The sequence below is a fragment of the Procambarus clarkii genome, chromosome 57 (genome assembly GCF_040958095.1).
Source record: "Procambarus clarkii isolate CNS0578487 chromosome 57, FALCON_Pclarkii_2.0, whole genome shotgun sequence".
NCBI classification, from domain to species: Eukaryota; Metazoa; Arthropoda; class Malacostraca; order Decapoda; family Cambaridae; genus Procambarus; species Procambarus clarkii.
In genome coordinates, this window is record NC_091206.1 from 9,187,145 (window position 1) to 9,199,401 (window position 12,257).

Consider the following 12,257-nt stretch of genomic DNA (forward strand, 5'->3'; position numbering starts at 1 on the left):
TCCTTTCCTGCATTCAACTTCTTTTGTTTTTGCCAAATTGTTCTTTTTGATCCCGATTTTTTTTTCGGTGTGAATTTTTTTAGTGGCAAGAGTTAGCCTTAAGTCTGCAGACGTATTCCACCACTAAGGCACTTTTGTCGTCTGATGGGCAACGTTCAGGAACAAAAAATATTTGTGTGCGATATTTTTTGACCTCACACCAGCCTATATTCAGAAACATTCTTGTTGTGAGTCTTTTACCCGCCCACACAACGTTTGTCTCTCCTCCTCTATGTTCTTTTCTCATATTTTTGGTTATTCCATGTACGTTCCTTCAGTTACTGGGTGCTAATTCCTTCTTACATGTGAAAATTTCTCACAGAAACTCTTCACTTTGTTAGATAATGTTCCAGTGATCTGTCGCATGTTTTTCCACAATATTGACATTTCCTCTTTTCTTCTAGAACCCATAAGCCTCTTTCTTATATATATATATATATATATATATATATATATATATATATATATATATATATATATATATATATATATATATATATATATATATATATATTGGCATCCAGACCAGATGCGATGAAAGTGCACTTCTGTTTCCTTTTGTACCCTTTCATCTAAATACGTTGTTCATAGTTGGTTGAATTCTTGTACCAATACGCAGATCCTGGTGTTGCAGCTGTTGTGTTATGCATTGCTCTATTTCTAATTATTTTCTTAATCTGTGCTACACGCTGTGCTATGTAAATGTCTATATTCACCCTCAGAGTTGAAAGCTTTGAAGTTTCATCGGTTATGTCTTTCCCTGGAATTACTACATGACTTGGCACACAGCTGATAAGCCTCCAACGACCTCTAAGTTTGAGTCTTTGCATTAATGATAAGTGCGGTCAGAAGGATGTTGTCACCTAAGTGTTCATGTTTCAAGAGTTCAGTGGCAGTTCTCTAATTTGTATGTATGATAACGTGTTCTTGGTGTTTAGCAAGAATGGCTCGCATCTCTGTAAAGTTGAGCACCCATTTTAGAAATTCCCATCAATTATAATATTTCCTGCCTTAACTGCATCTCCAGCTTTTTGTCTCTGGTGGTCTACAGCAGAGTGGATCTGTATTGGATCTGTCTGTGAAGGATGTGAAGCTGTCAGATATCAAATTGAATTCTATAGTAATCTGTGCAATGATGCGTAGCAAATTGGGGTTAGTCTGAATCTTTTTGCTTTGAAGAGCCATTATCTTAAAGTCTGCTTGCGGAGATTCCCAAAGGGCTTGCATAATGAAGTCTACATTTATTTGTTTCTTAAGTGATTTTAAGTCTGTTATCTTGTATATATTGATATCGTTTACTGCAAAATAGCTTCAACTGTTGCTATTAAAGGCGCTTTTATCCCGAGTGAGTGCTTCATTGACCATTTCCTTACGTGAACTGTGTTTTGGTCAAATCAGTATCTCCAGCATATGTGAAGCAAGCCCTTTTATCCTTGTTTCAACCGATGTTAATTTGGTTTCCGGTCTTAAACTAAGTATTTTAGCCAACATGCTAGCCTCAGTTATGACTCGAATTGCATCGTTTAGAATAACCTCAACGTTTGCCCACTGGCCAGGAGAAAGAGTGAGTAAAGCAGGTGCTGCATAATCAACTAGGGGGAACGAACGGTGTGTATGTAAAACATTCTTATCACTTTGTGTCCCGCTCCTAGACGAGGCCCTGTGATTGCTCTCATTATATTCAAGCGAGATTTTGCATTCTCATTCAGATATTGAATGTGCTTGTTGAATGTCATTTTACAATAAATTCACACTCCAAGATATTGGTATTGTGTAACCCACATAGGATGAATATAGAACTCGGAAGTAGGGTGTATATATATAAATATATATATATATATATATATATATATATATATATATATATATATATATATATATATGTATATATATATATATATATATATATATATGTATATATATATATATATATATATATATATATATATATATATATATATATATATATATATATATATATATATATGTCGTACCTAGTAGCCAGAATGCACTTCTCAGTCTACTATGCAAGGCCCAATTTGCCTAATAAGCCAAGTTTTCATGAATTAATTGTTTTCAGACTACCTACCCTACCTAACCTAACCTAACCTAACTTTTTCGGCTACCTAACCTAACCTAACCTATAAAGATAGGTTAGGTTAGGTTAGGTAGGGTTGGTTAGGTTCGGTCATATATCTATGTTAATTTTAACTCCAATAAAAAAAAATTGACCTCATACATAATGAAATGGGTAGCTTTATCATTTCATAAGAAAAAAAATTGAGAAAATATATTAATTCAGGAAAACTTGGCTTATTAGGCAAATCGGGCCTTGAATAGTAGGCAGAGAAGTGCGTTCTGGCTACTAGGTACGACATATATATATATATATATATATATATATATATATATATATATATATAAATATATATATATATATATATATATATATATATATATATATATATATATATATATATATATATATATATATATATATGCGAACAAGCCTGAATGGTCCCCTGGACTATATGCAACTGAAAATTCACACCCTCAGAAGTGACTCGAACCCATACTGCCAGGAATACTCTGCTGGCGTACAGGATCCCTTAACCGCTCGACCAACACGACTGGACAAAAGAGGATGGTAGCCAAGGCTATTTACATCCCCCCGCCGGCACTCGGTTGGTAATCTTGGGCATGGTATTTTATCAAATCACCTCATTCTTTGGGGCACACATGAGGAACACAAATGCGAACAAGTCTGAATGGTCCTGAACAAGCCACTATGGCCCTGGCTATCAAAATGGTGTTCTGATGGCCAGGGTCATAGTGTACACAAACATGTTATCGAGCCTCGTACTGGCTGGCCAAGAAACTCATAGAAATTACCAAAAATCTAGCCCATTGGGAACATTATCCACCTTATTACAATTATTTAAACTCTCCGGTTGAAAGCGTTTATTTATTCTCAAAATTAGGATAGATCTATATAGAGATTAGATTTTTTTTCGGTTGGTCCTCCACTTTCCGCCATGTGCCTCGTGTCGTGGTCCTTCAGGTAATGACATTTACAGGTGCGTCGTGTCAGCTGTGCCGAGTGCGCATGCGTTTCGTGTCCCGGGGGAGGGGGGAGGGGGGCGGAGCTTGTTGGGTCGCTTAGGTTGATGGGCGGAGTCAGTCACTAGTGTCCTCCTGGCCGCCGCAGCGCGCGGGACATTTGGTTACTCGCTCTGCTAGCACTCGCTCCCCCACCGACGCCGCCATAAGCGCTGGCCTGGTGACTCGCTACTCATGCCCAACCGTCTTTAGCGACTCAACATTTCAGCCTCCATGGATTTAATACCGCCATAATATATGACATACTATGCTTGCTGATTTAGAGTCATCTTTTGCGTGGCTTTTAGCGAGACATGTCACTTGTAAATGAAACATTTAAAGCAACGCCCAGTCTGGCTTTTTAGTCCAACTGCGTGTGTGGGACAAACCTGCCAAGTCTGTCACCATCTGTCAAGGTTGTTGGCAGCTGGCGCGCTAAGCTTGTGACAGCTTAGGTGGCAAACTTGGCTTGCTAAAGCTTATCAAGCTTGACATGTGATGATTAACACGATGCTCAGAGAGGTCAAAATACCACAGGCTGGAATCACTCTGAAAGTTGATCAACAAATCGTCAAAGAATCATCGGAGATACGCACAGCTGTCTAGGCCAGTTGCGTTTAGCGAGGAGTCACGTGATCATAGTTGAAGCTGGAAATTGAGTTTTTGGGTTAAGAGCGGCGTTGAGCTCCTAAGCAGAGCCTTCTTGAACCGGCCCAGGAGCTGAGTACTCACACGCATCTGGTCCTCTGCTCTCTTCAGGGTATTTATTGCTGGTGCCGCCCACGCCCACGCCCATCCCGTGTGTGGGTGCCGCCCACACCCACCCCGTGTGCAGGTGCCGCCCGCGCTCAGCCCTAGTGTAGGTGCCGCCCACACCCACCCCGTGTGCAGGTGCCGCCCGCGCTCAGCCCTAGTGTAGGTGCCGCCCACGGCCACCCCGTGTGCAGGTGCCGCCCACCCAGTGTGTTGCTGCCGCCCACGCCCACGCCTTGTGTCGGTGTCGCCCACGCTCACCCCTTGTGTTTGTGCCGCCCACCCCAAGTGTGTCGGTGACGCCCACGCCCACCTCATGTGTTAGTGCCGCCCACGCGGTGTGTCGGTGCCGCCCACGCCCACCCCGTGTGCTGTGGGACCTCACCGCCCTACCTGTGCGTTATCGATTAGTTCCATGTTCCTTCCCTCTCTACCACACGTAAATTGAATTCAAAACCAGATAAATCAAAATTGCATTACACGCGGTAAATGTTTTGCTAAGAGAAAGGTACACACAAACCCGGCTCAGAACCGCTGAGTAACCGCCCTCAGTGATCAGTAGTTCAGCACTACCGACAGTGAACGTAATTACCGAAAAGCATACAGGACTCGCGGGAGAAATATACCAGGAAACCTGTATATATATACACACAGAGGAGGAGAAGACCGTGGACATGAAGCCATCGACGTTGAAATCTTGTGGGTGGTCCAAGATGGCGTCCGTCGCCCTCTACCTCTGGACCCACGTGGCTTTAGCAGGTAAGGCTCTTTTCCCCACCGTCTCTTGTTGAGATTTTCACCTCTTGGGTTTCCGTGGGTTATATATATCTCTTGACCAGACCACACACTAGAAGTTGAAGGGACGACGACGTTTCGGTCCGTCCTGGACCATCCTCAAGTCGATTTGAGAATGGTCCAAGACGGACCGAAACGTCGTCGTCCCTTCAACTTCTAGTGTGTGGTCTGGTCAACATACTTCAGCCACGTTATTGTGACTCATCGCCTGCATATATATCTCTTTTTGACACTGTATGCTGACGTAGACAAAAGCAAAATTTATGGTGTCACTTTTACACGTTATCATTCTTAATCAAAGTTGACAGGTCAACGGTATTAAAGATACTTGTCTACAGTCAGATAATCTACTCGACAGTTACATTTATTTTATTTAGACAGAAAATAGGACGCAAAAAAAATCAATGACGAACTACCTTACACTAGAGCATTAAATAGTTGTTAGGGGGGGGGGGGATGATTCTGTTAAGTAGTTCAAACAGTGTTTCTGGTAAGGCGTTAATGAGGAGTTACCTGGCTCCTCGGAGCAGCTGGTTCCTCGGAGCAGTTGGCTCCATGACGCAGCTGGCTATACGGAACAGCTGGCTCCAGGACGCAACTGCGCACAAAACACGTCAGGTGTCTAAACGTCAACACTTAAAAAAAATAAAAAACATTCGCAGTGTCCTTAGCTTCAGGTGTTCTTAAATACCTACAACGTGGGTTAAAATGTCTGATACTTAATCTATAATATCTCTTACATGATCTTAAATAGATACTATTTGCTCGAAAATAGATACCACCTGCTCGAAAATAGATAATACCTGCTCTAAAATAGATATTACCTGCTCTAAAGTAGATACTACCTGCTCTAAAATAAATACTACCTGCTCTAAAATAGATACTAAATAGATACTACGTGCTCTAAAAGAGATATGTACTCTTAGAAATAAACTACGTGCTCTAAAATGTATACTGCTCGCTCCACAAGCGATGCTACGTGCTCTAAAATAGATACTACGTGCTCTAAAATAGATACTAATAGCTCTAAAATAGATACTAATAGCTCTAAAATAGATACTGCGAGCTCTAAATCAGCTGCTCAAAGTTCTCCACATTATCTTTTAAATGACCATTTGTATACTCTCTAAATTTTTCCAACAAATAATTGTCATGTTCTTAAAATTTACCAATTCCTCACTCTCTCTAAAATAACCCATTATTCTCTCTCTAATAACTCATTATTCATCCTGAATAATTCCTCCCCTGTTACTCACATTCTGTAATAACCTGTTATTCACTCTCTAAACTAAGCTGTCACTGGCTGTTGTAATCTGAGACTTTATCTTTGAGATCAACTACATTCGCTGCCATTCATCGCCTACAACCGCCCTGAAATAGGCTACAATCGCCCAAAGATATAGGCAACAATCGCCCTAATACAGACTACACATGCCATTCACGATGCCCTATGTATTCTCTTCGCTGTCTATTGTGTCTTCTCTCTCTCCGTCATCTACAATCATTCACAATCTCTCGGTACAATCATTCACAATCTCTCGGTACAATCATTCACAATTTCTAGGTACAATCAATCACAATCTCTCGGTACAATCATTCACAATCTCTCGGTACAATCATTCACAATCTCTAGGTACAATCATTCGCAATCTCTCGGTACAATCATTCACAATCTCTCGATACAATCGTCCACAATCTCGGTACAGTCCTTTACAATCTCTCGGTACAATCATTCACAATCTCTCGGCACAATCACTCACAATCTCTCGGTACAATCATTCACAATCTCTCGGTACAATCATTCACAATCTCTAGGTACAATCATTCACAATCTCTTGGTACAATCATTCACAATCTCTTGGTGCAATCATTCACAATCTCTTGGTACAATCATTCACAATCTCTTGGTGCAATCATTCACAATCTCTTGATAACATGGGTTAAGCTTCAGCTGCACTGGACGACCTTTTTCATCCGGATATTAATGCTTAAGCTGATGGCCAAAAGTATACACTCAACTCCAGAAATATCTGTTGACAGGGTATACACCGACTGTCAGATGTTTATGCTGATAGTCGGTAGTTTATGCTGATAGTCGGTAGTTTATGCTGATAGTCGGTAGTTTATGCTGATAGTCGGTAGTTTAAGCTGACAGTCGGTAGTTTACGCTGACAGTCGGTAGTTTATGCTGACAGTCGGTAGTTTACGCTGACAGTCGGTAGTTTACGCTGACAGTCGGTAGTTTACGCTGACAGTCGGTAGTTTACGCTGACAGTCGGTAGTTTACGCTGACAGTTGGTAGTTTATGCTGACAGTTGGTAGTTTACGCTGACAGTCGGTAATTTACACTGACAGTCGGAAGTTTACACTGACCGTCGGAAGTTTACGCTGACAGTCAGAAATTTACGCTGACAGTCGGTATAATGTTACAATGAGGGTTATCGTTAGACCCAGGTTGCCGCTATAGTCAGACTACTGCTTCAGAAAGGTCGCGGCTACATACAGCTTTCCGCTATAGAAAGGTTGCCGTTACAAACAGAATGCCACCATATATTAGTTACCGATACAGATGGTTTACCGCAATAGTCAAGATGCCGCTACAAGCAGATTACCGCTATAGACAGGTTACCGCTACATCTAGGTTACCGCTATAGACAGGTTACCGCTATAGACAGGTTACTGCTATAGACAGGTTACTGCTATAGACAAGTTATTGCTATAGAGAGGTTACCGCTATAGACAGGTTACTGCTATAGACAGGTTATTGCTATAGAGAAGTTACCGCTATAGACAGGTTACTGCTGCAGCTAGGTTACCGCTATAGACAGGTTACCGCTGCAGCTAGGTTACCGCTATAGACAGGTTACCGCTACAGCTAGGTTACCGCTAAAGAGAGGTTACCGGTACAGCTAGGTTACCGCTATAGACAGGTTACTGCTATAGACAGGTTACCGCTATAGAGAGGTTACCGCTACAGCTAGGTTACCGAAATAGGCATGTTACTCTATTGTGAGCTTGCCGCTACAGGCAGGTAGGCGCTACAACCAGGTTACCGCTATAGTGAGGTTCATCTGTTTTTATAAATAGCTAAAATATATTACAAAATAAATATTGTACAAGTGTATTAAGGTCTTCTGTGTACTTGTTATTAAACAGGAAATATTTATCAGAAGGGATTAACAAAATAATGTATTTGTAAAAGTTTCTTGCACTTGCGTGTGTGTGTGTGCGTGTGTGCGTGTGAGTGTGTGTGTGTGTGCGTGTGTGTGTATATGTGTGTGTGTGTGTGTGTGTGTGTGTGTGTGTGTGTGTGTGTGTGTGTGTGTGTGTGTGTGTGTGTGTGCGTGTGTGTGTGTGTGTGTGTGTGTGTGTACTCACCTAATTGTGCTTGCGGGGGTTGAGCTTTGGCTCTTTGGTCCCGCCTCTCAACTGTCAATCAACTGGTATACAGATTCCTGAGCCTACTGGGCTCTATCATATCTACATTTGAAACTGTGTATGGAGTCAGCCTCCACCACATCACTTCCTAGTGCATTCCATTTACTAACTACTCTGACACTGAAAAAGTTCTTTCTAACGTCTCTGTGGCTCATTTGGGTACTCAGCTTCCACCTGTGTCCCCTTGTTCGCGTCCCACCAGTGTTGAATAGTTCATCCTTGTGTGTGTGTGTGTGTGTGTGTGTGTGTGTGTGTGTGTGTGTGTGTGTGTGTGTGTGTGTGTGTGTGTGTGCGTGTGTGTGTGTGTGTGCGTGTGTGTGTGTGTGTGTCTGCCTATGTAAGACGGGGTTGGGGATTCTTGATGGATATAAGCGCAGTGGTAACACACTCGCACGGCGCTATAGTAGCGATTTGTCCTGGGTACATATCCTGGCCGGGGAGGATTGACTGGGCGCCAACTCTTAGCTGTATGCCCCTTTCCACCCAGCAGTGAATGAGTACCTGGTTGTTAAACGATTTGGCGGGTCGTATTCCGGCGAACATATGATTAAGGACCTGCCCGAATCAATACGCGTACTAGTGGCTTTACAAGAATGTAACAACTCTTGTATATATAAATACAATAAAAATATATTAGCTCTCAGGCAATATTATGTTCTTGTGAGCCTATTTAGTCTTCATAGGTTCCTCGTCGACACGATTATACACACTTGATTGCACTCCGGTGACCATCAATGCTTGTTCTGTCCCTTCAACTGGTTGCTTGCTCTGCCCCTTCAACTGGTTGCTTGTTCTGCCCCTTCAACTAGTTGCTTGCTCTGTTCCTTCAACTGGTTGCTTGCTCTGCCCCTTCAACTGGTTGCTTGCTCTGCTCCTTAGCGCCCATCCAGGTCGCTAAAACGGTGTCCGTCCGAGCGGCGGGCTCCTGTTCCCCTTCTTGTGGAAGCCAACCAAGAATCTATACTCTGTCTTCCTTATCGTTCCATTTGACATGGTCTGCTGGGCCTGTCTTGACCTTCCTCACCGATATTGCATCAACCTCCACCCAGACTCTCATCCCTCGTCCCAATGACGTTGTCAAGGTATTTAAATGCACCTGAAATATTTAATTATATCTTCCTTATTTCTACGAGATTCAGGGCAGACTATTTAAGTCTATTACACATTAAGTATGAACGTTGCTTTCGCGTCCGCAAATAATGAGCAAAACAGCTTATTTATAGGAGTTTGTGTGTGTTTGTTCCTGTTTGTGTGAATGTATTATTTGTTTTTGCAGGATCGAGCTGTTAGCACCTTAATCCGCGCTTTCTTAACAGTCGGTTGTTTAATGCTCTGATTCCGGACCTATTTGTCTAGGTTATCTTGAGGTTATCTTGAGAGGATTTCGGGGCTTAGCGTCCCCGGGGCCCGGTCCTCGACCAGGCCTACTTTTTGTTATCCCCCCCCCCCGCCTCAAGATGTAGCCCGCAACAACTGTCTAACTCCCAGATATCTATGTATTGCTAGGGTTAGCAGAGGTATCTGGTGAAAGAAACTCTGGGCACTTGTTTCTACCTTGACCGGGAATCGAACTCTGATCCATGGACTGCGAACCGCGAACGCTGTTCGCTTGGCAGCGAGGACCGTGTGTGTTGTATATGTGTGTGTTTGTGTGTAGTGTTTATAGTGTGTGTGTGTGTGCGTGCGTGCGGATGTATGTCTGAATGTGTTTAATATACAGTATCCTCGTTCACAAATCACTGACCATCGCTCTCAAAAAAAATCAAAGACAAGCATTATATTGCAACTTGTCTCGAACATGTAAATGTTGCCGTGAAGATGACTGGGAATAAGACTTTATTAATTTCTATAGCTAGTAATGTAACACAGAAAAACATTATGGATTTCATGCTGGGAAAGGTCACCAGTTGACCTAAGGGGCACTCGGCTTTCCTCTCCCCCGACAATGGAACTCAATGTACTTAGTGTGAAATATAGAAGCACTTTTTACCATTTGATATGTAACATGCGTTGACCTATGTTAAATATATCAATAACTGATGTTTTATTCGTCTCCATGGAATTTAAATTTCCTTGTCAGGCAACACTTAAGAACACGGAGCCTTCAAGACGTGTCTATCACTGTAAGAGTAACACAACAGGTGACTCCCTCACGTCAACGAGGCTCACAAGATCTTTGTAATATCTGACGTCTGTAAATCCCGAGGTTCAAAATCTTGTTCATGACGTCCTTTTGGGCAATTGCCACAGTGATCGTTAGTTTGTGTTCTTATATGGATGAGAGAAGCTCATATAATTAACTCCTTTTAATGGACAAAAGTATTCTTAATGAATATTTTCTTAAGCTTCAAGAACAACGTAATCTCTCAATTCCCCGGTACACATTATGTTTAGACTTTTCTACCCCAATCTTGCGTTGCTCTCTCATATCAAGTCTTTTGATGACGATCTCAATTAATATTTCCAAAGCATTTCAGCGGGCACGATTTACGTCTATATTCCCCGCGGTGCTGTCCTAGAGCTGTGTTGATCTCTGATAGATTTCTCTTTGATCGATCACTGTTGATGACTGTGCGCTCCTCAAGGGACCTGTTCGTCAACAGTTGTGTTATATTGTGCCAATTTTCTTCACAGTGAATGTAATGTTTTTCACTCATTCTTATGACTCTGCACTTCTCTATTCCCGCACTCTTTCCTATACTTCTAATCTTCCTCATATTTGACCTCTTCCTCATACATCTCCTCTTCCTCTGTCCAAACACTTGGGCTGGACGGTAGAGCGACGGTGTCGCTTCATGCAGGTTGGCGTTCAATCTCCGACCGTCCAAGTGGTTGGGCACCATTCCTCCCCCTCCCCCGTCCCATTCTAAATCGTTATCCTGATCCCTTCCAAGGGCTATATAGTCGTAGTGGCTTGGCGCTTTCTCCTGATAGTTCCCTTCCCTCTCTTCCTCATACTTGCACTCCTCCTCATATGAGTGAGGAAGAAGTGAGAACCTCCTCACGGTTCTTCTCCTGCAGCTTTGATTAGGCCTCTAATTTTGTAATTCACTTATGGTCTCGATGACATTTCTTGTCTTTGTAAGGGGATTACTTACCATAAAGACATGCGGTCCCTCTAAACCACAATACTTGACAGCTATAATCAGCAATGTTTGGTTTTGTTGATACTTTTATCAATAATTTTGGAACCTTCTTTCTCTCGAACCTCAATTCATCAAGAACAACTCCTGCCTCTGCCCTGGTCTAGAATACTGCTCTTAACACCTAAGGAGATTCACCTCTACCCGTGTCTAGACTACCGTACTATTCCCAAATCTAGAGACGCTTCCTCTTCCCCTCCACTATCCTTGGGCCAGATTCACGAAAGCACTTACGAACCAGTCCATCTTTTCTCAATCTTTGGCGGCTTTGTTTACAATTATTAAACAGTTAATGAGCTCCGAAGCACCAGGAGGCTGTTTAAAACAATAACAACAGTTGATTGGCAAGTTTTCATGCTTGTAAACTGTTTCATAAATGTAACCAAAGCCGTCAAAGATTGAGGAAAGATGTTCGTAAGTACTACGAAAGATGTTCGTAAGTTCGTAAGTACTTGCGTAACTGCTTCGTGAATCCGGCCCCTTGTCTAGAAAAATGCTCTTATGTCTCGAGAAACTAATTTCCCTCTGCCAACATTCTTGAAACAATTCACAGGAAGAACAGTTCGGCTTAACAGCTCTCCTGGTAACGCATCAGACCTCATCGTTAACCTTCGCCTCAAAGTTGCTTTATTTTATTTTTGTTTCAGTCACTCATGTCATAGCTTCAGCTCTCAGGAGCTTGCGAATTGTGGCCCTTCGCCTCGTCTTTATATCCGGCTATGCAATGTTCCTATAGCTTCATCTTAATCCAGTTCCTGTGTGTGTATTTCTAATACCAGAACAGATTGCTGCGACTTACCCGCGCTCATTTTATTTAGGTGGAAAAATCTCCCTGACGCATATAGACTCATCACAGGGGGGGGAGAATGAATCTGACGCATCAGGACTCATCAAAGGGGGGGGAGAATGAATCTGACGCATCAGGACTCATCACAGGGGGGGAGAATGAATCTGACGCATCAGGACTCATCAAAGGGGGGGGAGAATGAA

At 42.4% G+C, this 12,257-nt stretch overlaps 1 protein-coding gene across 1 annotated transcript in view; it reads left to right on the forward strand.

Moving 5' to 3' along the window:
* The first annotated feature begins 3,240 nt into the window (after positions 1 to 3,240).
* The window catches only part of LOC123745073 (lachesin), a 443,149-nt gene continuing 434,132 nt past the window's right edge, over positions 3,241 to 12,257 (forward strand). The window contains exon 1 of the mRNA XM_069306239.1: positions 3,241 to 4,650. Coding sequence (XP_069162340.1) covers positions 4,566 to 4,650 — 85 coding nt within the window. The 5' untranslated portion in view covers positions 3,241 to 4,565. The remainder of the gene's footprint in view (positions 4,651 to 12,257) is intronic.